Below are 27,407 nucleotides of genomic sequence, written 5' to 3'. Positions count from 1 at the left end.
GATGTTTTAATATATTTTACTATTTAACTAAATCAGCGACTTTACATTCTTATGGGATTCCTGTGAAGCAGTTGTAAGTTCCTAATATTTATAAACCAAGGGCTGAAGGTATCTGAGCTCAGAAGACAGCTTGGACTCATCCTTTTCCAGCTCCGTTACCATTTCCTTGGCTCTGTTGTTGGCGTACTCGTGACCGCAGTCTCCACGTTCAACCATCTTGGATAGGGCCATTTTCAACTGCGCACGTGCTCCCCCATTTGAAGACTCGACTAACGCCTTCATGACTTCTGGCGAGAAACCCTGAAAAGTAATTGGTACATAGGGATAATTCAAGAAATTTAAACTAATCAAAATCTATACTAATATTATAAAGAGGAAAGATTTGTTTGTTTATATTGCATAAGCTCCGAAACTACTGAACCGACTTGAAAAATTCTTTTTCCATTAGAAGCCGACATTGTCCCTGATGAACATAGGCTACTTTTTTTTTTTTTTTTTTTTTTTATTGTTTTATGTGTGTTTTAATGTTTCCGAAGCGAAGCGAGGGCGGGTCGCTAGTACTTAATATTATAAAGAGGAAAGATTTGTTTGTTTGTTTGTATTGAATAGGCTCCGCAACTACTGAACCGACTTGAAAAATTCTTTTTCCATTAGAAGCCGACATTGTCCCTGATGAACATAGGCTACTTTTTTTTTTTTTTTTTTTTTTATGGTTTTATGTGTGTTTTAATGTTTCCGAAGCGAAGCGAGGGCGGGTCGCTAGTACTTAATATTATAAAGAGGAAAGATTTGTTTGTTTGTTTGTATTGAATAGGCTCCGCAACTACTGAACCGATTTGAAAAATTCTTTCACTGTTTGGAATCTACACTATTCCCGAGTAACATAGGCGAGTAATATGTTTTGAAAAAAATTTGGGATCCTTACTAACACTCCAATAATGTAACCCAAGGTGTAAAAAAATTACATCTTCTTTACATCGCGTGCCCTGCGAAAACTATTGATGATAGAATAAAAAAATGTACTACGACTTTCTAGAACACATTATTATTTACAAAAAGTGTCGCGAAAGCATATGTCTAACTATTATAGTTATGCCGCAATAAATGTTCTTTTATTTTAAAAAATAAAACGATGTCATGGAAATTTTTGTTAAAGACCCGAGCGGAGCCGGAGTGGGCCGCTAGTGTTTAATATTACAGTTAACGGCAGCGCGTACTGTGAGGCGGCTGATGAAAATTTATAAACTACCCACGCGCAGCCGAAAAAGAAAATTTATCCCAAAAACAAAAAACAATATAATTAACTTGATTAAACTGTACAAAAAATAGATTTTGAAACCTTAATACCGTTAAAACCCTTCGAAGGGTTAACAATCTTGAAGGAGGAAAATTCCTTATAAAATAATTTATTAAGGGCCCGCCAAAGTGAAGGCATGTTCATGTTTTATTTGGCAATAAATATCGCGGCAATCAAGACAAGAGTTTATCATCGAACTTTATTAAGGATCGTTAAAAGATCCTCGTTTCCGAGGATTCTTTCTTTCGAAGCACCACGTACTTTTGTTAAAGATAATGTGCATGAAATAATTTGGTATCATCAGTTAATAGCCTGTGAGGGTCACTGTTATAAAAACGAGTTGTTGAGGGTTTTTTTGGCATAGCTTAATGAATAACCTGAATGAGAAACTAAAATTACGATTCGGACAATGTAAAAATTTTGGTTCGGTTTGGTTTTGTACGTTCATAATAGGAAAAAATACCTCAACACATCTCAGGCACGTATTTTCTTAGAAAAGCTGATACCTGTCGACCGGAATTTGGAACTCCAATATAATCGCAACACAATATATGAGTAGGTAGGCCTGGCGTCTTGACCTTAAGACCGCGGATCTTCAACAAATAAATGTTTCTCGCACCGTTGGCTGCTTCAAATTTATTTTACTACCATTTTCTCGTAAAATATCAAAATCTTTATGGTGTAGTTAAAGCTGAAAGGCAGCCAGTTATGCCTCCGCGAAGTTAAGATCTTGGCTTTATGAAACAACCTTTGTTTTATTGATACTTATTGAATCCTAACCGGGTTCAAGAATGAGGTAATGGCCTGGTACGTTAGTAAATAATTCAGTGAGATGCTTTGCGATATGTACATTATTTGGTCCTATATCTGACCTACCTTGTACCAGACGAAAGGAGTCAGGGGATTATCTGTCCAAATACAGTAAAAATAAGACGTAGAATCGTTATTACTCACACTGAAATCTGAAAGTCTCTGTCTCTTCGCGTCCCTGCTCAGTAGATCATAAAGCAACAACAACCTCAAGTTGGATGATGACAGCTTCGCTCTAGCTGATATGGGCTCCGGGCCTGATCTGAATCCATCCCAAACATCCACCACCCTATCATCACCAGGATTGCGGGCGATCTTGATTAGTTCCTTCACGTCATCAGTCAAGTACTGCAAACTATCATCAGTCAGGTCTTCATCAATAACAAAGCCGTCTGACCTGCTCGAGATTTTGACTTCGTATGGCGGCAGAAGATTTTGGTGTTGAGGTCTTGGTTCAACCAAAGGCTGGACCTGTTCTTGATGGATGGAAAGCAATGAGGCTTCTGTCTTGGGCTCTTGCGGTCTGATGACAGTGTACTGAGTCGCTTGTTCAAGTGGTAGCAGGATAAATCGTTGCCAGTAGTGGTTGAATCGGTCTGTGACGCTTGGTGGTGATGACGGCGCGTAGAATCCTGGTTTGTGGGGACGTGTTGTGAGTTCTGGTCTGAAAGTTTTGAACATTAATTTTTTTTACTCCCTTAAAAAGGCTTGCAGCTTCAAATCCGCTATGTGTATGTACCCGCCCCCTTAAAGCTTAGTAAACATTGCAAACCATAAACATGTTCGTAATGTAACAAAGTATTTACCTACAACCATTTGGAAATGTTTTTATTCCTGCATATTCTAGTAATCTCGAGGGATTATTCTAGATTCACCGATCTAGTAGGTGAGCTCACGGGGCTCAAACCGGGAGTGTTGCTAGCACTGGACCTAGCAAGAGCAGTGCTTCGCAGAATCTACCACCGGATCGGAAACGCGACCCACTGAGAAGATCCGGCGAGAAACTCAGTGGTGTGTCTATGGGTTAGTTTGCTCGTCGAGCCCTTCGTCACATGCGACGGGTTCGACGAGGATGGTACCTCAAGTTAATGGATCGGGAGGATCCGGAAATGTCTGCGTTCTGCAAAAACTAAACGAATTAGAGGCGCCTAGTGTTATACATAGAGTAACGAATATATTCAATTAAAATCGTCATCACCATTTAATTGCCACAACCATATTATTTTTTAGAAGATTGTTAATCTTAAAGTAAATCCCACAAAAAACCACTTTCCTATTGCAACCAATAATTCTAATCCTATTCCAATACCATAATTTTAAATCAACAACCCAAAATTTTCTCAAATTAACTTATTTACTTATTCCTATTATTTACTTATTTACTTATTCCTTTATTCATTTTTGTAAGTTGGTCGAGCAAGCGGTTCTCAAACATCAATGTTTAAAATACGAATACAAGTTTGTAAGTTGCCATACGAACTCCACAGAGAGCTTCAAACTTTTCGGAACACGTGTAAAAGTAGTGTTCGATTTTTGCGGATGACGCAAGCATGATCGCATCGGAGCTTTGGTAAGTATCACTTGTTGCTGCCACAGTGATGAACGCGATGAATTGTTCGTAGTTCGGGGATATCTTTTTTTTGATTGCCCTTGTAGGCTGTCGAGCACACCTGATGGTGAGTGGTTACCGTCGCCCATGGACTTCAGCAATGCCGGGGGCAGAGCCAAGCCGCTGCTAACCGCTTAATACTCTCCACAAGCCTCGTTTGAAGAAGGACATGTCATAGCGCTTGAGAAACACCGTGGAGGGGAGCTCATTCCATAGCCGGATGGTACGTGGCAAAAAAGATCTCTGGAAACGCACTGTGGATGACCGCAGTGGCTCCAGGTAGTATGGATGAGCTCTACTCCGGTGGCGGGCGGTGCGATGGTAAAAAGGAGATGCTGGTATCATCTCGAACAATTCCTCAGAGCACTCAGTCATAACGTGAAAGTGCCGTTGGTAAAATGCAGACAGCCTATGCGGTACAGACTTCAAGTCTATTCACATATGAATCCTGTACAAATGGTAACTGTATATTTCAACTATGACAAACACAGCACACACATACACACACACAACTTTAGCTTAAATTTCGATTGTCGACATTTTAATTCAAAATGATTTGCATAAAAATTTGTATTTAACTGCTTCCAATTCTACTGTAATTATGAAGTTTTGGAACGAACTTTGTAATAACGTACAAAAAATAACATATTTTTTATCATCCATTGACCACGATTGACACCCGGCGCCATTTAGTGGTGGTAGGACCTCTTGTGAGTCCGCACGGGTAGGTACCGCCACCCTGCCTATTTCTGCCGTGAAGCAGTAATGCGTTTCGGTTTGAAGGGTGGGGCAGCAGTTGTAACTATATGTGAGACCTTAGAACTTATATCTCAAGGCATTTACGTTGTGGATGTCTATGGGCTCCAGTAACCACTTAACACCAGGTGGGTGGTGAGCTCGTCCACCCATCTAAGCAATAAAAAAAAAAACCGGTACCCGGGCCGGCTGGTGTGAAATATGTTACCGAAGCTTCTACCGGGGTTCTACGCCACGCCCCAGTAGCAAGTAATAATAAAGGCGAGGCTCAGACCACCAAAATCGAGCAACTACCAATTTGTAACCAACATCGGATCGGAACATGGAACGTCCGTGGACTGGCAAAATCACCATGCTGGACAAGGCTGGTCGGACCAAATACGCTCCACTCTCAATACCTCAGTCCACGTTGCTATCCACACAGCCAAGGACAGGCAGGAATGGCGCAAGAAAATACAGGAGAAAGTTATTAGAGGAGGCCACGACCCTCAGCACTGAGGATTATCGACGCAAGGAGGAGACCACGATCTCAGAGCGTTCGTTTGTGCAATACTCTAACTCTTATGCAAACAACCGTGAATGAAGTGTACCACAATAAGTTCGCACGTTACCGAATGACCGTGGGTTGTTGCGAAACCTCCAGTTTTATTTTCTTTATATCTCGAATAGAACTTAAAATTAATATTTTTATAATAAGGAACTTCGTTCCTATCCGGTGTCCCACGACACCACACATCTTTTTTTATTGTTTTTGTGGGTCGACGAGCTCACGTCCCACCTGATGTTAAGTGCTCATCGGAGCCCAAAGACATCGACCACGTAAATGCTGCTACTTACCTTGGGATATGAGTTCTAAGGTATTAGTTTGTACAGTACAATAGCTGCCCCACCCTTCAAACCGAAACTGTTACTGCTTCATAGCAGAAATAGGCAGGGTGGTGGTACCTACCCGTGCTGACTCACAATACGTCCTACCACCAGTAATTACGCAAATTATAATTTTGATTATTCGATTTTTTTATTAATTACTAAATCAGCGGATATACACAAGCCAACCTCTTGGTTGTAAGATGGCTCCACCACCCGTTAGTTGTAGGTTTGACTCCAGGTTTTGGAGTCGTCACATACGGCTTTGTGGTTGTCGTTGTGGATATGGATGATGGAGTTACATCGTCCACTTCGAAGGCCATCTGGTCCGTGAGGTGAGCTATGATCTGCATGGCCACCGGGAGGTAGGAGTCTGAAAGCTGAACTTGCTGTTTGGCTGCGTGCACCTGGAATAAATTCAAGGGCATATTCAATATCTTTTTTTTATTGCTTAGATGGGTAGACGAGCTCACAGCCCCCCTGGTGTTCAGTGGTTACTGGAGCCCATATACATCTACAATGTAAATGCGCCACCCATCTTGAGATATAAGTTCTAAGGCCTCAAGTATAGTTACAACGGCGCCCCACACTTCAAATCGAAAGGCGTTACTACTTCACGGCAGAAATAGGCAGGGCGGTGGGTACCTACCCGTGCGAACTCACAAGAGGTCCTACCACCAGTAAATACGCAAATTAGAATTTTTGCGGTTTTTTATTTTTATTACACGATGTTATATACCTTCGCCGTGGAAGTCAATCGTGAACATTTGTTGAGTAAGTATTTCATTAGAAAAATTGGTACCTACCTGTGAGATTCGAACACCGGTGCATCGCTCAACACGAATGCACCGGACGTCTTATCCCTTAGGCCACGACGACTTCATATGTTATGTGTGTCTTCATATTGTTAATCTACCCTTCAAGAGTTTCGTAATGCGACATTAATTTAATTCCACATTACCAGAATATCAACTCCAATGATAATGACGCACAGTCAATATTAAATCCGAAGCGAAGAATTTATTTCATTAGCTGTAATTCTTGTTCCGACTTGGCCTCAAGCGCCCTTAATTACTCTCTGCATTAGGATTAATTTGATTTCCCTAATGACATAAATTTTAAGTACACGACCTAAGACGTAGCTCAGAAAACGTAAGAATTAATGAGATATATTACAGAGTGCTGTATGAGCTGAGGACCGTAAATGGCCTAAACGATTTTTGGACCCAGTTTTTTCTTTTTATTGCTTTGATGGTTAGACGAGGTCACAGCCCACCTGATGTTAAGTGGTTACTGGAGCCCATAGACATCTACAACGTAAATGTGCCACCCACCTTGAGATATAAGTTCTAAGGTCTCAGTATAGTTACAACGGCTGCCCCACCCTTCAAACCGAAACGCATTACTGCTTCATGGCAGAAATAGGCAGGGTGGTGGTACCTACCCGTGCAAACTCATAAGAGGTCCTACCACCAGTAACAGTACAGTAGTATGCACGGTGCAACCTAAAACAGTCCTTAAGTAGTAGGACCATCACCTTATTGTCTTTCCGATTCTAATTAGGTCTCACTTGTATTTACAGGGAACTTTAAAGACAAGACAAGCAAACACCATTACCGACTTTTTGATGGCTGAGAGCTCAGTCGCATTTAAGTAACAATAGTCTATTTAAATTATGTAAATAACTGCCATCTAAACGGGCATTTTTTTTCCTACCTTTGCTGATAGCCTTGAGAGGCTATTTCAGCTTCACCCTAACGCGTGTAGGTAAGCTCGCGGGGCTTAAACCGGAGTGTTGCTAACACTGACCCTAGCAAGAGCAGTGCTTCGCAGAATCTACCACCGGATCGGAAACGCGACTCACTGAGAAGATCCGGCGAGAAACTCAGTGGGCTGTGTCTATGGGTTAATTCGCTCGTCGAGCCCGTCGCTTGAGGGCTCAACGAGGACGGTGAACGGTCTGGCATCGAGATTCATAACTATAACAGTAATTGGTCAGTGTCTAAAAGCTCATGGAGGGTAACATCTTAGGGTGCCTTCGTAAATCTTTCATTTTAAATAATAAACTGAACTAAGAAAAACTGTCAATGGCGGTAGATTTAGCAACTGCCTTCAATCTGGAATACTGATTTACGAAAAATGTGTATACAAAACCACAATTACCTATATATTAATATCTGAAGCAAAAACTTTGTACCCCTTTTTAAGAAAATTGCGCGGACGAAGGATTATGAAATTTTCCACATATATTTATAGAGAATATAGAGAAAGAGGGCAGAATGCTAAATTTGTTTTTAAATTACGCATAAAAAATACATTAAATAAATAAATAAAACATTACACACTACCATGTTTTTGACACACATACACACGCATATTTTATTATACTCTTTTGTTTATTGCTAAAATCTGTGGTCAAATTGAAAATAGATGAATAATGTTTGTCTCTAATATTATTTGTCTATAGTGGAATCTTGGCAAAATCTGTGATTATAGAAGTCTTTTTCTTTCTTTGACAATAGAACCATAATAATGTCCAAAGTTATAATTAAAATTAAATAATTATAACTAGTCGAATTTCGACTACTGGGCGCTCACTAGTCTACATTAACACGCCTAGCTTAGCGAATGAGTATCGCTAACTATTATCTTTTATAGCTTCAGGACATGAGATACCCATCTGCGTATGGGTTAGTCAGACACCCGAAAGTGACCATCACAAATTTGATGCCTTAAAACAATAATTAGCAAAGCAGTAAGAGTTAATGAATATTCATAACTTGGTCAATAGCCGTTAGAAAGTATAACACACACACAAAACACTTTGACCGGTGTAAATCATTTTTCGTTTGGAAATCTGTGATAATTTTTCATTCTCAATAATTGGAAGTTTTTATTTTTATTTTTTTATTGCTTGGATGGGTGGACGAGCTCACAGCCCACCTGGTGTTAAATGGTGGCTAGAGCCCATAGTTACAACGGCTGCCTCACCCTTCAAACCGAAACGCATTACTGCTTCACGGCAGAAATAGGCAGGGTGGTGGTGGTACCTACCCGTGCAGACTCATAAGACGTCCTACCACCAGTAAATTCTTAATGTTAGTAATTCCCTACTGCCTTCAATACCAAGTAAATTACTGCGCTACGCTCATTAACTTACCGAAGTTGCTGCGTTAATTATCAGGAATATTAGTGGCACCATCATGTTGATCTGAAATAGAAACGGTCAATTAGTATTGACGTTATAAGATTTCACATGACCATGAGTATGTCAAGTTATTAACTAGAAAAGTGGGAGCAAGATAATTCAAATTTTGGTTCTGGTTCAGTGGGGTATCCGGGGACATCTCGGGATGGCACGGCGAGGCTCGTTGTGGTGTTGACCGCGGGAAAACACCTACTGTGTCCAGAACCTGGTCACAACACATATTTATAGACTGTCTGGAGCCAAATGCACAGTGTTATGTCATTGTGAAAGCATGTCGGGAACCCCCGTTAAGTCCGTATTTTCTAGAAAAATTGGCACCTGCTAGCGTGATTTGAACACTGACATAGTAATATCGTTTGGTACTAGTACACCAGGGCACTTATTTCTTTAAGGACATAAATAAACGATTTTGTGAATTTTAGAAGGCTTCCAAAGTTTCATTATTGAATTTGTTAAAAAAATTATCCTGGAAACAGGTTGTGTAAACGAAATGAAGTTCGCTTTTCCTTTTCCTCATCTTCTATTCAAGTTTCTACTATTTCTTCCATGGGGTCATCGCGTCCCTTTGGGGGGCGCGGAGCGGGCCTCGGGGAACCCCCCCTGCCCGGACATGTGACACCCTGCCTATTGAGGCAGGGGTAATGCATTGCAGGATGGTGTGTAGCAGGCTTGAGGTTCTGAGATAGGAAGACTTCTTTCTTCTCTTCCCTCTTCACTCTTCTTTCTTCATCAGGGGCGGCTGCTTCTCTCCTCCAGTTTTTTTCGTATATAATTCATCTGTATTTGTCATGTCCTCACAAGGAGGAGGGGGAGAGGAGAGCGAGATGTTTTTTTCATCAATACATCTTGTTCATTTTCATATTCTGTTCATGGGCCTGTAGGAAATCTAAGCCATAGCACTTAAAAATATTAAACTTCATGTTGTCGTTTTAGTTATACGATTTCTTTTCCTAAAGTTGATGACTACAAAATTTTACGAGGAAACTTTCGCACTCATTTATGGAGCTTCAAACTATTTTCCAGTAAAAAAAAAAGCTCTTGAAACTTGTTCGTAATATCGTAATATTAATGTTGGAAATTTTAATGATTTAGCTTTTTATGACTTAGTTTTACAAGGTGATAAAGTTTTGAGGGTTTACACTCTTTTGTCGCGGAAGTTTGTTCACGTAGTCCAGTGGCATCGAACCCCACGCTTCGAGGTTCGACACACCTTGCTCACGATCGTGCTTTTTATACGAGCTCTAAATACTGGTGGTAGGACCTCTTGTGAGTCCTCACGGGTAGGTACCACCACCCTGCCTATTTCAGCAGAGAAGCAGTAATGCGTTTCGGTTTGAAGGGTAGGGCAGCCGTTGTACTATACTGAGACCTTAGAACTCATAGTCCAAAGTAGGTGGCGTCGCTTACATTGTAGATGTCTGTGGGCTCCGGCAACCACATAGCACCAGGTGGGCTATGAGCTTGTCCACACATATAAGCAATAAATAAAAAATAAAAAAAACATTAGAACAAGTGTCTTGTAAAGCTGAAAAATTTTAAATGCAGCGGTAACAATCAGGGGTGGGGTGGCTTTGGCGGTGTCGCTCGATATCGCCAATGCGTTTAACACCCTGCCCTGGTCCGTGATAGGGGGGGCGCTGGAACGACATAGAGTGCCCCCCTACCTTCGCCGGCTGGTGGGTTCCTACTTAGAGGACAGATTGGTCACGTGTACCGGACACGGTGGGATCCTGCACCGATTCCCGGTCGTGCGCGGTGTTCCACAGGGGTCGGTGCTCGGCCCCCTTTTGTGGAATATCGGGTATGACTGGGTGCTGAGAGGTGCCCTCCTCCCGGGCCTGAGCGTAATCTGTTACGCAGACGACACGTTGGTCGTGGCCCGGGGGGGGAGTTTTGCTGAGTCTGCCCGTCTTGCTACGGCTGGGGTGGCGCATGTCGTCGGCAAAATTAGGAGATTGGGCCTCGACGTGGCGCTCAGTAAATCCGAGGCCATGTGGTTCCACAGGCCCCGAAGAGTGCCACCTGTCGATGCCCATATCGTGGTTGGAGGCGACCGTATCGGGGTCGGGGTGCAGTTGAAGTACCTCGGCCTCATTCTGGACAGTCGTTGGACCTTCCGTGCTCACTTTCAGAACCTGGTCCCTCGTTTGTTGGGGGTGGCCGGCGCGTTAAGCCGGCTTCTGCCCAACGTCGGGGGGCCTGACCAGGTGACGCGCCGTCTCTATACGGGGGTGGTGCGATCAATGGCCCTATACGGGGCGCCCGTGTGGGGCCAGTCCCTGGCCGTGGGGGTGGCGAAGCTGCTGCAACGGCCGCAACGCACCATCGCGGTCAGGGTCATCCGTGGTTATCGCACCATCTCTTTTGAGGCGGCGTGTGTACTGGCTGGGACGCCGCCTTGGGTTCTGGAAGCGGAGGCGCTCGCCGCTGACTATAAGTGGCGGGCTGACCTTCGTGCCCGGGGCGTGGCGCGTCCCAGCCCCAGTGTGGTCAGAGCGCGGAGGGGCCAATCTCGGCGGTCCGTGCTGGAGTCATGGTCCAGACGGCTGGCTGATCCTTCGGCTGGTCGTAGGACCGTCGAGGCGATTCGCCCGGTCCTTGTGGATTGGGTGAATCGTGACAGAGGACGCCTCACTTTCCGGCTCACGCAGGTGCTCACTGGGCATGGTTGTTTCGGTGAGTTCCTGCACCGGATCACAGCCGAGCCGACGGCAGAGTGCCACCATTGTGGTTGCGACTTGGACACGGCAGAGCATACGCTCGTCGCCTGCCCCGCATGGGAGGGGTGGCGCCGTGTCCTCGTCGCAAAAATAGGACACGACTTGCCGTTGCCGAGTGTTGTGGCATCGATGCTCGGCGACGACGAGTCGTGGAAGGCGATGCTCGACTTCTGCGAGTGCACCATCTCGCAGAAGGAGGCGGCGGGACGCGTGAGAGACACACAATCCCGCCGCCGTCGAGCGGGGGCCAGGGAGGCGGATCTCGCCCAAGCCCTGGCCCTCTAAGTGTTTCGGGTCCCCCTCACATGTCGGTCTGGGGACCGGCGAGGGGGGCCTAAGAAGACGACGTGCAAGCTGCTCTGCACGCGTTTTACGCAAGAGCATCCGGGTGATGGAAGGCCGGCTATCCTCGACCCACGCTGGTTCTGGCCCAGCGGGGTATTCCGTAGGATAGACCATTCTAACCGGCGCCATCTAGGCGGGCTTCGGACAGTCTGCCGACCGAGAGGGCTGGTGGTCGTGGCGCCGACGACCGCCAGTCCGGCGTCCCGAGGGGGAGGGTGATGGGAGAGATGTGCTCCGCACTAACAGAAAAGGGCGGAAGTCCGGCGATTTCCTCATGACCAAAAAAAAAAAAAAAAAAGCGGTAACAATCGTCCGAACGACATTTACATGATTAGCTTGACTAGTTCCAAACAACGGATAGTAATACCGCTCGGAGGAACATATTACCCCTCGTTTCGGGGGAGGGGGATTGGAGAGATTGGAGAGATGTGCTCTGCACTAAACGCTTCACTCTCCCCCCTTTGCCTTTTCATGAGTTATGTCTCATGCGAGGCTCGTACGTTGGTTGTTGAGCGACAGGAGGTTTTAGGCGGTTCGACTCCGACATATCACGCCCGCCATCCCCAGTGGAGAGTGGGAGTTCAGAGATTTCCTCCTGACCAAAAAAAACCCCTCGTTTCGTCACTACACATACAATAAATGTAGCAAAATCAGCGCACACCGTAACTTGAGATTATCTTCTGTGTTTTTATACTGAATGTACACTTTTTGGTGAATTGGGCCATACGGAATCATTGTCATTCAGGTTTTAAAGAAAATACTAAATTAATAATCCTCATACAACTCACTGGATGATATCAAAGTCTCAACTGTACTGCGTTGATAACGGCTTCCCCAGCCTTCAGATATGAACTCAGGACTGCTTCGTGACCGTAACAGACACGTATATGAACCTGTAGCGGCTTATAATCGGTCCTGAGTCCAGTAATTACGCTTTAGCGGGTTCAATTTTAGGTGGAGGCTGTACCCCCCTACTACCGACGTCCATTAGCAAGGCTAACCACTTACCATCAAGAGTGCTCATGCTCACCTCGTAAAAATATATTACATGAAATCCAACTACGTATTTCTAGTTATTTTACACAAACTAACTCATGTCATGTGATGATAGCCTTAAGGAGCCTGCTCAGTAGCTAGAACAGTTGAATATTTAGAATACGAATTAGAAGTGATTCTTTGAATGTGTTTACAGCAATAAGCTCCAGGCCATATGCTAGCGATGAGGTGCCTTTCCTTTGGATTACTAGATGCGGCTGACCCCTCCGGTTATTTAGAATGTAAACTTAAATAATCAAAGCACAAAATACTGTTACAGTCAGCAACTTTGTGACTTACAAAACCACCTTGTGTCGAAATACACAGAGCTCTATATACACATACATATCACAACAATTTCTAATAATTTAAAATCTAACAGCATTTAATTATTTAATTAAACATAAAATGATAACAACATAGGTAAGAAAGCTATAAACTAACTTATATTAAACCATATTCTCGGCATTCGGCTTATCTCTCATCTTAACAGCTTCTTTTGATATACACATACATACATATGCATTTTTTGTTCTGTGTACGTGTAACCTTTCTACATTACATTTATCTGACAAGCCCTGAGATTTTTACCGATTTCACTGCTGAGCCAGTTAGAACGAGACAGCGGTCTCACTCAGCAGTGAATGTGATTTTTTTTTCCTACCTATTCTGGTAACCTCGAGGGGCTATTCTAGATTTACCGAGCTAGTACGCTCACGGGGCTCAAACCTGACGATGTTGCTAACACGAACCCTAGCAAGAGCAGTGCTTCGCAGAATCTACCACCGGATCGGAAACTCGACCCACAGAGAAGATCCGGCGAGAAACTCAGTGGGCTGTGTCTGTGGGTTATTTACTCGCCGATCCCTGTAAAATGATTTGCTGTATATAGCTGTATACAGACCCCAACCAACTAAGGTAAAGGCTTGAGCATTCTTTATTGACCTACGAAATTTATACCAAAAGAAAAGAAATCAGATTCATTAAATTTAGACACGAAGAAAATACTTTATGTTAATGCATACAAATTGGAAATGTTTTTATCTGTCGAACGTCGGTCAAGGACCTGGTAATGAAAACAAATTACTAACTTATGATGTCATCACTCTGTTTGCATAGTGATATCGCGTAGAGTTATTCAAATACTGGATCTTGGGTTCAAAAGAGTCATGTGTTATTGAAAATCGTACTGGTGGTAGGACCTTTTGTGAGTCCACACGGTTAGGTAACACGACCCTGCCTATTTTTGCCGTGTAACAGTAATGCGTTTCGGTTTGAAGGACGGGGCAGCCGTTGTACTGAATTACAATTGACCAGTGTAGCAACCTCATCAAACAAAGATCGAACTTTGAATCGACTTTGTTCGCGTTAATTTTAGTTCCATATTGTTTAATTTTTCCTGTATGAGCTGGTAGCCTTGAGAGGCTATTCCAGCGTAACCGTGACTAGTAGGTGAGCTCACGGGGCTCAAACTTGACGACGTTGCTAACACGAACCCTAGCAAGAGCCGTGCTTCGCAGAATCTACCGCTGGATCGGAAACGCGACCCACTGAGAAGATCCGGCGAGAAACTCAGTGGGCTGTGTCTGAGAGTTGCATCTTGTATTAATCCATGTAACAAAATCATAGCTGGATTCAGAGAACTTATAACGCCATCTATCGAAGACTACTGTAAGTGCGTGTTTATTAGCTTTAAACTTTAATAAGTTTATATTTAAAGAAATTTTTAAACAAAACAAAAATACATCGAATTCTCTCAGTAGTTTTTGCGCGGACATCGGCAGACGTTTTTTTGTTTACAACGATTTAAACCACCGTTTTCCTTGTTTGGATTTAATTCGAATTCTTCGGAATATTCCTTTTTCTAGTGAGCTTAAGATTTCCCCTTCACGTCTTCAGGTTAGTCGACATCCAGACGAATGTATAATTAAAAAGAACTTGTGGTCCATCGGTAGTTGAAATTCGACTATAGTTAATTGAAATTATAAGTTTATACACTATCATGATTATATTGTAAAAGACTATTATACTTCTATAATCACAGATTTCCAAGACTACTCTTTAAACAAATATAAAGACATTGAACCTATTCATAAGTTGACTACAGACTTTAAGCAATATGAAAAGTTTACCAGTAAACAAATAGTATGAATGCGTGTGTGTGTCAAATACATGTTAGTGTGTGTAATGTTGTTTTTTATTAATTTAATGTATAATTAAAAAAAAAATTACATTCTGCACTCCTTCTCTATATTCTCTATAAGTGGGTGGGAATTTCATTCTCCTCCGTCCGCGCAATTTTCGTAAAAAGGGGTACAAAGTTTTTGCTTCACGTATTATTATATAGATAAATAGCTGTACCCGTCCGCTTCGGGCTGTTAAAATTAACATTATTATTTCTCACCCCCAAAAAGATTCTCATCATTAACGACCCCGCAACCGGTGTAGGGAGTCCAACACTCATATAAACATAGCCTATCCATTAAGTACATGTATTTTCTACATTGATACCAAGTTTCAAGTCAATCGGATGCACGGTTCAGTAGTTATAACGGAACATCCGTAAAAACCACTGTAAATTTATATATTAGTAGTACTAGCTGACCCGGCAGACTTCGTAGTGCCTCAATCGATAAATAAAATACCTAAACTTTTGTTTAAAATAAACTTAAAACAAACAAAAGGAATCCGTCCGACGGGGGACATATCATTGATATTTTTATTTAATTCCGAGTATTTTCATATTTATTTACCTTTTAAACCTTCTCTGGACTTCCACAAATAATTCAAAACCAAATTAGCCAAATCGGTCCAGCCGTTCTCGAGTTTTAGCGAGACTAACGAACAGCAATTTATTTATATATGAGTCGACTATTATCAAAGCCGGCAATCTGACTTTTGGACAATGATTGGTAAATCAGAAAAACGAATTATTGACTTTGTATTCTATTGGCAGTCACAAAACTCTTCTGAACGACATCTTAGATAAATAACAGGTTAACTATTAACCTTTATTTAATGCAGGTTTTGAACCGTATTTTTTGAAGGAGACGATTATATTCAAATCAATCTGTATTGACATATCAATAATTTTTTTTTGTCCAAATGCACAGATTGCCGCCTTTGATAATAGACGACTCATATATATAGATAGATTACAAAGTAGCTTACCATTTTAAACACGAAAACCCGATAAAGTTCTCTACACTTTAGTTCGTTCTCAGACGAGCGTGCGCTGCGCCGGCGCAATACGACTGTGCACAGCATCCCCTGAGGATACTGACCTCAGACCCTTGCCTTAGAAACGTATAGAGATGTTCACAGCTACCGCAGAACCCAAGAAACCTGTTTTTATTAATTAGTAACCGCTAAGTCTTTTAAATTCCGGCGTTTCCAAATGACAACAACTACATATTTTATGTTTACTAAGTGTTGCATCGTGAATACTACTGACATTGCATACGCATTTCATTATTACTTCAGAAATGTTTCTACTTGACGTATTATTCCTAAAGCTTGTTTTTTTATTTATTTTTTTATTGCTTAGATGGATGGACGAGCTCACAGCCCACCTGATGTTAAGTGGTTACTGGAGCCCATAGACATCTACAACGTAAATGCGCCACCCACCTCGAGATATAAGTTCTAAGGTCTCACTATAGTTACAACGACTACCCCACCTTTCGAACCGAAACGCATTACTGCTTCACGGCGGAAATAGGCGGGGTGGTGGTACCTACCCGTGCGGACTCCCAAGAGGTCCTACCACCAGTGATTGGTAATATTAGATTGATGTTTTAGATGTTTTTTTATGTTATCATGTGTCATTTAATGAAACAATTATTTACAATTGATCGAGCTGTGGTTAAATTTGTGATTGCCATTGCGATTGCACAGGCTTATTAAATTAAAAAAAAATATACAGTCGAATTGAGAACCTCCTCCTTTTTTGAAGTCGGTTAAAAATAAAACTTATGCACGTAAAAAATGCGTATGTATAATATTTTATACGATTTTGCAAATTCGGGCATAAAATTAGATCGGTTTGCTCTCTGAAAAGACGACATTCTCCTCCCAAACCGAGTCAATAACCGCACTGACAAAAAAAGTCTTACTGTTTATTTATCATATACATATATTTTCTAAGAAGGAAACTTAATTAAACCACATAGACAAGACCGGTCGATTTTGTAAATTTATTTATTTGTAGCTTATCCCATATACACTAGTTACAAAATAGGTACGCACTTATATTGAGATACAGAATGACGACTTATTTTTAATTAATAAATAAAAGAAAATACAACGTTACGTAATAAACCCGACCACTGTTCTTAAATTTGTTAAAAATAAAAACATTTTTATAATGAATAATAATTTTAAGAGTACGATCCTTCCACTAATAAAGAAATTTTGCACGCATTTTGAAATTTCCAATGTAATTCAATATTAGTATGTACATATATCTCCAACTCTATAAACATCCAAAATACAAGTTCAATGACCAGAATCAGGTTCCACGTTGGCAGGTAAATCTTCGAATTTAAAGGTGACATTGTAATGCTATTGTCGTCCTTAACGCAATATAGATAAAGAACGTTTTTGGAACACACATCATTTTAGAAGGCAAAATTTTTCATCAAATTGAATAAAGCACACGGCTTAGTGATTTGCCAATTACGACAGCTGAATGTGATCTGTTTTGTTTTTAAAAAAATAGACTGGTCATTTTATGATTATCTCTGAATTACAGCACTAGAAATAAGGCCAAGGAGTTACTAGTATATGTCTATACTATTCATTATAGTGTAGGACGCCGTCCTGCTAGATGGAGCGACGACCTGCGCAAGGCAGCTGGCAGTAACTGGATGCGTAGAACCGAAGATCGGGTTCAGTGGCGACCTTTGGGGGAGGCCTATGTCCAGCAGTGGACTGCCGCAGGCTGATGATGATGATTCATTACTACTATATTACTAGGAGTATATTATGTATACGATTTAGGCAAATTAATGTTAATTTTTATTACGTTTCACTTGCACAAAGTTTAGTGCTGCGCTTATTTTTATATATTTTTCATAAATTGCTAAAGGATTCTTGGAAAAAAATAACTTTTACAAACAAACAAAAAATTAACTTAATAATAAATATAAAAATCAATGCTAAATTCAAAGCAATATAATCTTAAGTGGTTATTTCTAAATATTATTAACTTATTAGAAACATTATACTTGTTTTTTTTTTTTTTTTTTTTTATGATTGAAAGTTTACTGGTGGCCCGAAGGCCTTTCCAGTTTCACCAGGACAGGTGGGCGAGCAAAGGCTCAGCCAAGAGGGGTGGGATTTGCTAACAACTGCCCGAGCGCCTCCGAAGGAGACCTAACAACTCAAAAGCAATTGTTTCGCGAATGAATCTACTACCGGATCGGAATCGCGACCCGCTGAGAAGATCCGGCGAGAAACTCAGCGGGCTGATGCATGGGTTAGGTTGCACGTCGACCTCTTTGTCGAGTTCGACGAGTACGGTTACCGGGGTCCCTAAGCCTGCCCCTAGTATTAGAGCTGAAGGCATCTAATGCAAAGGTCATTGGATCTGATGGATCCGTAAGGACGTGTCTAGGGCGTCGACGGTGACTGGCTCCTGCATGATCAGGATTCGGGGAGTAGTCAGCGGCGGCAACGATAAGGCGATTATCATGACGCATAGCCTTATCGAAGTATCGTTCCGACGCTGACTTCATGTATTTCCGAATTCATTCGAGGCCCAGGTCGTCGTGTAGGTCAACGTTCCTCACGAACCACGGAGCCCCGACAGCTAACCTGCAAAAGCGGGATTGTAGGGATTGGAGGGTGTCTATGTGTGTGCGGGCCGCGTGAGTGAACACCACACTCGCGTAAGTCATGACGGGCCTTATGCAAGTTTTGTAAAGTGTCACCTTGTTCCTAAGGGACATTTTACTCCGCTTACAGATCATGGGGTAGAGTCTACCGAGAATAAACGCGGCACGGTCACGGACTGATTTTATATGCGGGCGGAATGTCATCGATGCATCCAGGGTAACGCCCAGGTACTTGACCTTCCTGGCCCAGGGTATGGGTTGTCTAAAGAGAGTAATCGGGGGTGTGAGATTCCTCCTCCTAATCGGGGAGGAAATCCGTGTGGAGCTTCCCCTCTGAAATAGCACCGCAGTACTTTTCGCTGGGTTGATGTCTATGCGCCATTTTCGGAACCACTGTCCTAGGGCTAGGGCTGCGCTCTGAAGCTTCTTCGCGATTAGGGACTTATTTCTACTAGAATAGTAAACAGTCGTGTCGTCGGCGAATAAAGCTAAATGGGTCGGCGGCGACCGGGGAATATCGTTGACGAATAAGCTAAATAGGAGGGGTGAGAGGACAGAGCCTTGCGGGACTCCAGCTGTGAGAGTTCGTGGGGAGGAGCGGGTTCCCTCGACTCGATATCGAAAAGAGCGGTTCGACAAGAAGTCCCGTATGATGAGCACGAGACTATCCGGCACGCCCATGTTGAATAGTTTGAAAATCAAACCATTGTGCCAGACTTTGTCGAACGCTTTTGCGACGTCGAAGAAGAGAGCTCCCGTGTATAACGGTTTTGGTCGATTAAGCCCCACAAGAATGTGCTCCGTGAGGCGGTGCACCTGTTGAACGCATGAGTGATTTGTACGGAATCCGAATTGTTCATCGATGAGAATGCCCTTGGATGAGACGAAGTCTCTGAGGCGTTTGTAGAGCAGACGCTCATACAGTTTGCCTAGAGACATGAGGAGGCTAATCGGGCGGTAGCTCGTCGGATGATTTTTTGGTTTACCGGGTTTATGTATGCCGATAACGTCCGCTTCTTTCCACACCGCGGGAAAGATACAGTTCGCCATAGCGGCATTGAAAATAGATGCCAACATCACGATGAGTTGGACGGGCAGAAGTTTAATAACGCAGTTAGATATACCGTCGGAACCGGGAGCCTTGCGAGGACGTAGGTCTTTGATCAAGTCTTTAACTTCTATCGGGGTGACGGGTGGTAACGCATCCGATGGTGGCAAGGAGGCTCTGCGTTCTACCTCACTGTCTACTAATTCTACATGAACAGGGTCCACGGATTGAGTGCTGGGCGTGCACTGGGTTTGCAATGTATCGGCCAGCAGCTCTGCTTTTTCGTCATCATCGAACGCCGCGAGTCGGCCTGAGGGGCCTACCAGGGGGGGCATAGTTACTACCGTATCCGATTTGAGAGTACGAGCTAAGCGGTAGTAAGACCTTTGGGAGGGCGCGAGTCCTTCTAAGAAATCAGACCATCTGGCATCTCGGACTTCGGCGATGCGAGACTTTACGTCGCGTTGTAGGGCACGCATTCGAATACGATTTTCCGCGGTAGGATACCTGTCGTAGGCGCGTATCGAGGCGTTCTTAGCTCTAAGGAGTTCCCTAATATCGTCGGACAATTTGAAGCGGTGAAGGAAGTCCTCCGCTACAACTTGTTTCGATGACCTATCTAATGTCGAGGTGATGTGTGACGTTAAGATGTCTATGGCTTCAGCGGTATCCTGAGGAGACGGGATAGAGTCCGGGTTAAACGGGAGCGATGGTGGATCAGATTCAGCCAGGCTGATGCCCAGCGTGTGCCAATCCACCACAGTCCTCGTGACGGGAACGGAATCGGGAGCGCGACCGAGCCTCATAACGACGGGACGGTGGTCTGAATCTAACTCTGAAACTACTTCGATCGAGTGTAAGCGCAGAGTTACGTTTTTTAATAACGCTATGTCCAGTATATCCGGGCGATGCGCAATATTTAGCGGGTAGTGAGTCGGGGTTAGCGGAGCGACGATATCGAAGGCGAGATCATCGACTAACGCGTCAAGCCGCCTGCCATTCGGGGTTGTGGTGTGTGAGTTCCACCTGATGTGTTTACAATTTAGGTCGCCCGCCAGAATGACAGAGCTCCCCATACCGAGCAGCGCCTCGATATCACTGCTTAGAACGATCTTATCCGGTGGAAGATAAACGGACGCGATAACGATCGGCGCGTGTCCCGTCAGTGAGATTCGGCACACTGATGCTTCGATATTAGCGAGCGCGGGAGGATCGAGCGGGACGCAATGCAGGGCTCTTCTATAGTAAATGACGGTACCACCACCACGGGCAGAGAGCCTGTCGTTCCTGACCATGTTATAGTTCGCGATTTTAGGGTCACGGCGCGCGGGCTTAAGTAGGGTCTCCTGCACTAAAAAGATATCAATTTGATGGTCACGCAAAAAGTGAGAAACCTGATCACGTTGATTTGCGAGACCGTAAGCGTTAAAAAATCCTATCGTTACGGATAGGGGCTTTATTCTACTTATATGCGCCATTGATTACCGGCGGAGTGAGGGGAGGACGTACGTATTTAATGACGCGTATACGTCGGCGTATTCCTGCACAACGGCGATAAAGTGTTGTGCAGTGGAGGCAGCGCGAATGGCGTCGCCCAAAGCGTTAACGCGCTCAAAGTTGATCGACTGAAAGAAGTCGATCGCTAAAGCGAGATTTTCGGACGCGGTCGGAGGGCAAGTCGCGGGAGAGGGACGAGTCGCGGGGGCGGGACGAATCGCGGAGGAGGGAGTTGTAGCCGTGTTCGTGTACGGCAGCGGTTTTGCCCAGGCCGAGACACTGGGCACCGCCGCCGGAACGAACGCTGGCTTAGCCTGCGACGCAGAGGGTGCCGAGGCTTTGATGTCTAGGCCGGAAGCTCGGAGGCGGTTTTGGCGGGCGACGCGGCGATTTATTTTAGGGGCTCGGGGGCAACCACGGTAATTCGCGGGGTGACCCTGTGTTCGACACAGGACGCAGCTAGGCGGTTCCGTCGCGGTTATTTGGTCGCGAGCGCAGAGGGCCGTGGCGTGATCGCCCAAACACTTAACACATCGGGGGCGCGCGTGACAGTTACGGGAAGAGTGCCCGTACAATTGACAGTTATGGCACTGGCTAGGAGTACCTTTTTTATGGGGGGCTTCGATGGCGATACCGGAGAGCCTACAGACGGTCTGTGTGTTGAAGATTTTCTTACCCTCGGGGGTAGGCTGGAGGGTGACTAGAACCATATTATATGGCTCCCTACCGCGACCGGTGTGCATACGGTGCACAGAATTCACTGGAAAGCCCTGTTCTAACAGATCGGCCTTGACGAGCTCTACATCTAACTCTTTAGGGATTCCGCGTATTACAACGCGGAGTTCGCGCTCCTCCTGGAGCGTATAAGTATGGAAACTTATACGTTCCTTACGGAGGTAAGAAGAGAGGGCCCTATGGTCGTCGGGTGTTTGAACCTTAATTTGAATGCCGTTCGCGAGGTTACGGGCATTCGTGAAATTTATATTTTTGGCCTTAAGGGCCAGGCAAACTCGATCCCAAGCTGCCTTCTCCTGAAGGATAACCGGGGGAGGGGTCTGGGTTTTATTTTGTGCCACCGGACGCGGCGACGGAGTGGCACGGGCTGGGGGCGCAACGGGAGTCTGAGGGCGGGGGCGCGACGCGTTCACGGCTTTGCTAATTTTAGCGGCCGCGGGAGCTCGAGACTCCGCGGCACGCTTCTTACCCTTCTGTACCAGGGTGAATCCATCCGTCGATGAGGCGGGGGCGAGGTCGACCTCCATGTCCGAGTCAGAGTCGGAGCACGAGGAGGCGGGTGCAGGCGACCTACGAGCAAGTGTAGGTGTTTTAGAGGGCGCGACGGAGGCCGCGGATGATCGCTCAGTTGAAACGATGGTCACGGCGGACGACGCAGCAGCTTTTCTCGCCAGTATAGGCGACACGGGAACGGCAGGCACGACAGAGGCTGCGGTGCTCAATGCAGAAGCTCTGCACGCAGGTACAGGCGACGCAGGAGCAGCGAGCGCGGCGGAGTCCTCGAGAGGGCTCGCAGTGTGATTGGCCTTGAAGGCCAGAAACTCTGAGGCGAGCTGTGGGTGGCGAAGTCGGAGGAATTCCGCGAATACAGCGTCCATGATCGCTGAGTACCCAGGTGGGGCGGCCCCGGGTCTTGAAAACACTCGCCTTGCGGCGAGGCCCCAACTTCACGGACCTGAGCGGTTCTATTGAACACAGGTGGCAATGCGGCGCGATTACTACAGGACAAAGAAAAAGCTCAACAAAACAGAAATTACAAAAAGAAACAAAACAAATAAATACTTGCAGGAAAACACTTTGTCGGCAAATGTTCCACGAACACAAAAATAACTAAAACAAAACAAATAAAAGCTTCCAGGAAACACACTTGGTCGGCAGATGTATCACGAACACAGGCCGCGCGAACAATGGCCGGGCTAACAAAAGCCGGGCGAACAAAGACCGGGCGATCGAGTGGACAATGAGCACGTCCGCACGTGACGGGTGCCTCTATCGGAATGATTATACTTGTGCCCTCTAACACGTCGATACCTAATACCTGTTAATCAAACTGCGCAATAGTCGGTATTCCGACGCTTCGCAGTTTACACGTACTAATACAAAGTCGATCTATAGACGGTTCGCGCTTAAAGCGTTAATATCAGACGTTCAAAATTATGTTCAAAGTGCGTAATGCTTATAACAAACATCAGGTATATGGTGACCACCTTTCTTGCAATGCAATTAGGTACGCAGTAGGCAGCGGCTTGGCGTTGCTGAAGTCCATGGACGGTAACCACTCACCATCAGGTGGGCCGTATGCTCGTCTGCCTACAAGGGCAATAAAAATATATATAAAAAATAATAATTAGATAGCACATGTGAGTGAAAAAAAAAGACTAAGAGTGACCCCTCGTTAAGTGAAAATCTAGCCAATCGTCCAATCTCAATACTATGACTTAATCACCGAGTACCTACTGATCGGCTAAGCGTCTACGCAAAAATAAATCGTCAATTCATTTAAGCAAAGTTCATTAACCCGACAGTAAAAGTGTGATTTCCTGAGTGTCACCCGTACCGTACGGTTTGTTTTGCAAGAGATTTCGTATTCCGGACATGTTTCAAACTTATCATCACGACTCTATACCAATCGCGAGTGAGCAGAGATCCAGATTTACATTTTAAAGATTTTTTTTATTGCATGAAATGAGTATTAAGGGACTCATAGATATAACGTTCATGTCGCAAGTTTGTCCATACCGTTCAAATTTTAACAAATCATTGCTGTCTACTCCCTGAATCCTGATCACGCAGGAGCTAGTCACCGTCGTCGACCTAGACACGTCCTTACCGATCCATCAGATCCAATAACCCTTGCATTAGATACCTTTAGCGTTAACACTAGGAGTAGGGTACCCGATAACCGTACTCGTCGAGCTCGGCAAAGAGTTCGACGTGCAACCCAACCTAAACATCAGCTCGCTGAGTTTCTCGCCGGATCTTCTCAGCGGGTCGCGATTCCGATCCGGCAGTAGATTCATTCGCAAAGCAGTTCCGCTAGGTCTCCTTTGGAGGCGCTCGGGTGGCCGTTAGCAAATCCCACCCCTTCTTGCTGAATTCCTGCTCGCCCCTTAGTTGTGATGAAACTGGAAAGGACTCCGGCACATAAGAAATCCCTCAATCATAAAAAAAATCGGTTGTATGTAAAGTCGGTTTACTGACGATAGTTGAACGTGACAGCATCATAAGAAAATACTGATGGAATGGTTTCATTTTTCAAAAGAAAATTTTAATTTTATTTGTTTGATAGATATTTTGTTAGTTACGACGCTGCCAAACGCGAAGGCCGATTGTGCCTCATTGTCGCTCGTTGCGCGCTCTCGCTTGCACTTCAAGCCTTAAATGGAACGCCTCAGAGCGAGGAACGCCGCATAAGTCATGTTTTTTCGTGCGTGCGGCCGGCTCATCGAATTATAAGACGTTGTCACGTCAAAACTATTTGTTTGCGTCGGAAATAGCAAGAAGGTGGTATCCACCCGTATGGGCTCACAAAACTAGCACACGTAAATTTTATAGGTAGTCTGCTGTTACAACACTTCTGGTCCTTGTCTGGTGAGTTCCTAAGTCTCCATATACGAAATTCATGGGAACAGATTTCATGATCCTACTCGAATACACCCGACTTCCAGTTAGACAACTAAGGTCTCATTAATACACAGAACAGTTCAAATTGTATTTTATTTGCGAATAATCGGTATAAAATAAGAATTCCTTTATTTATTATCCACTCATTTTATTTTTAACAAAGATAATATTCTGGGAACCGCGTCGCAACTAATCCAACAGATATATCACGAGAATCGAGAGAATTCAAACCAAGTCCGTAAACATTTTATGCTTCACATAAAAATTCGATACATACCCCAATAAGACTATATAGAGATGTGTACAACATTTAGGTATTACCTTTGCAAGAGACGTGATTTGGCTAACAGAATATTTGGATTTATTTAGCAGTCTCACTCAATCCAGAGGACATATACTACCTCCTAATTCATTAGGCTTAAACGAGCCATCAAAGCACAGAAGGAAAATAGAATAACTGGCTGAATTAATATATTTAAACGGTGTTTTTTTTTTTTTTTTTTCCTACCTAAGCTGAGAGCCTTGAGAGGCTATATCAGCGTAACCCTAACTTTAGTAGGTGAGCTCACGGGGCTCAAACCTGACGACGTTGCTAACACGAACCCTAGCAAGAGCCGTGCTTCGCAGAATCTACCACCGGATCGGAATCGCGACCCACTGAGAAGATCCGGCGAGAAACTCAGTGGGCTGTGTCTGAGAGTTAAACGGTGTGTAGCTTCTATTCTTAGCGAGTATTCCGGTAGCGCAGTGAGTGTGAGGCGCCGGCTACGTTAACTAATAACCTGTTTACAGATATTTACTCTGTTGCAGTATGTGTGCTTAGTGCGAGTTTTTTAACGTTCTCGAAAACGTAAAAGTTAAATCAAATTGTATGGAGTTTATTTATTTATTTATGGATTGGAAATAGAAGGATTTGATTCGAGCCCTGCAGTGCACCCCAGCATATATTTTTTTTGGCTCAGATGAAATCGCCAGACTTCCGCCCTCCACTGGGGATGGAGGGCGGGGCATGTCAGAATCGAACTGTCTAAAACCTCCTGTCGCTCAACAACCAACGTCCAAACCTCGCATGAGACAGAACTCATGAAGAGGCAGAGGGGGGAAAGTGAAGCGTTTAGTGCGGAGCACATTTCTCCCATCACCCTCCCCCTCGGGACGCCGGACCGGCGGTCGTCGGCGCCACGACCACCAGCCCTCTCGGTCGGCAGGCTATCCGAAGCCCACCTAGATGGCGCCGGTTAGAGTGAGCTATCCTACGGAATACCCCGCTGACACCCCAGCATAGGGTAATAGGAAAGAATGATGATGATGATGATTTATTTATTAAGTTGCACCAACAAAGTGATCATCAATACAAAACATTGACAAATTGACAAAAGTTCATGGCAGATGTCACCTCAATTATAGGTGCAATCGACAGTGCATTAATAACAAAAATAAAAAAATATATAACTAAGATTTGGTTACATTTCATTGATTGCTCAAGATTAATTTATATTTAATTGGGAAATGATCCGCGACGAGTTGGAACGTTTGCCTACGTTTGACTCCATACAGATTTGAGTTAACTTTCACGCTATCGAGAGCGTTAAAAATCTCACATTAAGCACACTGACTTTATATTGGTTTATCGCTTGGTAGGTATGGTTCGAGTGCTCCCATTGTACATGCCACCAAGTTTCGTAATCGTAAATATATCTAATTGGTGTCCTTTACCAGATATCGTCTTCTCGCATTAAAACTGTATTATCTCAAAACTTACTAATTTTACAGGAGAGTTTTTTAAATGTGATATTTTTAATATTAATCATCTTTGCAACATTTATTTTTTATTTTTTACCAGTTACATTATCTGTCTTTTCAAAGTAAGATAAAATTATGTATTCATTTTGTTAATAGTCCAAACATAGGTAAACTAAAAAAAAACCTAAAACTAAACTACGCTCTTTTGGCAGTATTTATAAGACAAATACTGGTGATATCAAATGATTCCGCATATTAACTCAATTTCGAATATTTTTGGAAATTGTACACTTTAATGCGAAAAGACGATATTTTGTTACATTATTTACTATCAATGCTAGTCTTCTTTGATAAATAAGTGAAATGGTAATTAAAATGTAGATTCTATACTCCCACTAACTGATCAGACTATGTCCGGATCAGAGCCTATGGACAAATGATAATTGAAAAGAAATTCCGAGACTCTTCAATAGGCAATGAAGACCAGGTGGATAAGGAACTATGTAGTTTACAAAAAAAAAGATGTGTGGTGTCGTGGGACACCGGATAGGAACGAAGTTCCTTATTATAAAAATATTAATTTTAAGTTCTATTCGAGGTATAAAGAAAATAATTATTCGGGTATACATTTTTTATTACGATTTTTTTATTGATAAAAATAAAAAATTAAAAGATATTTAAAAAAATTTTAATATACACTAAAAACAATAATCATCGAAATCGGTTGGCGTGATATTGAGTTATTGAGTTATTTATCTATTTGTCGCGCATGTACTTAATGCAAATTTAAGGCTTATATGGTTTTTTCATGGATACCATTATCAGAACTGGACTAAATTGAAATAAGACTACACGGAAAGCGTCAGCTTTCTAATAAAAAAAGAATCATCAAAATCGATTCACCTAATCAAAAGTTATGAGGTAACAAACACAAAATCTTACGTTACGGACGTTTTTCCCGGTTAGGGTACCCCTCCGCATCTTCCCATAAGGAAC

General features: G+C 43.6%; 1 protein-coding gene across 4 annotated transcripts; it reads right to left on the bottom strand.

The window, feature by feature from the left end:
* Positions 1 to 27,407, bottom strand: U23 (uncharacterized). Of its 4 annotated transcripts, none has more exons than XM_062672837.1 (5): positions 27,354 to 27,407; positions 8,500 to 8,550; positions 5,529 to 5,746; positions 2,252 to 2,771; positions 1 to 300 (listed from the first exon to the last, which is right to left on the bottom strand). In XM_062672837.1, exons 1-5 carry the CDS (start codon positions 27,390 to 27,392, stop codon positions 82 to 84), a joined length of 1,047 nt encoding a protein of 348 aa, XP_062528821.1. In that variant the 5' UTR covers positions 27,393 to 27,407; the 3' UTR covers positions 1 to 81.

Source organism: Bombyx mori, chromosome 16 (genome assembly GCF_030269925.1).
Source record: "Bombyx mori chromosome 16, ASM3026992v2".
NCBI classification, from domain to species: domain Eukaryota; kingdom Metazoa; phylum Arthropoda; class Insecta; order Lepidoptera; family Bombycidae; genus Bombyx; species Bombyx mori.
The sequence above is the reverse complement of the archived record's forward strand: the minus strand, read 5'-3'. Positions and strand labels throughout refer to the sequence as shown.

Excerpts from the sequence above, each read along its gene's own strand:
- U23 (XM_062672837.1), bottom strand. The coding sequence starts at position 27,392 with ATGCGGAGGGGTACCCTAACCGGGAAAAACGTCCGTAAC. Across the intron at positions 8,551-27,353 it reads CCGGGAAAAACGTCCGTAAC|ATCAACATGATGGTGCCACT; the intron begins GTAAGATTTTGT and ends TTTCTATTTCAG. Across the intron at positions 5,747-8,499 it reads TAATTAACGCAGCAACTTCG|GTGCACGCAGCCAAACAGCA; the intron begins GTAAGTTAATGA and ends AATTTATTCCAG.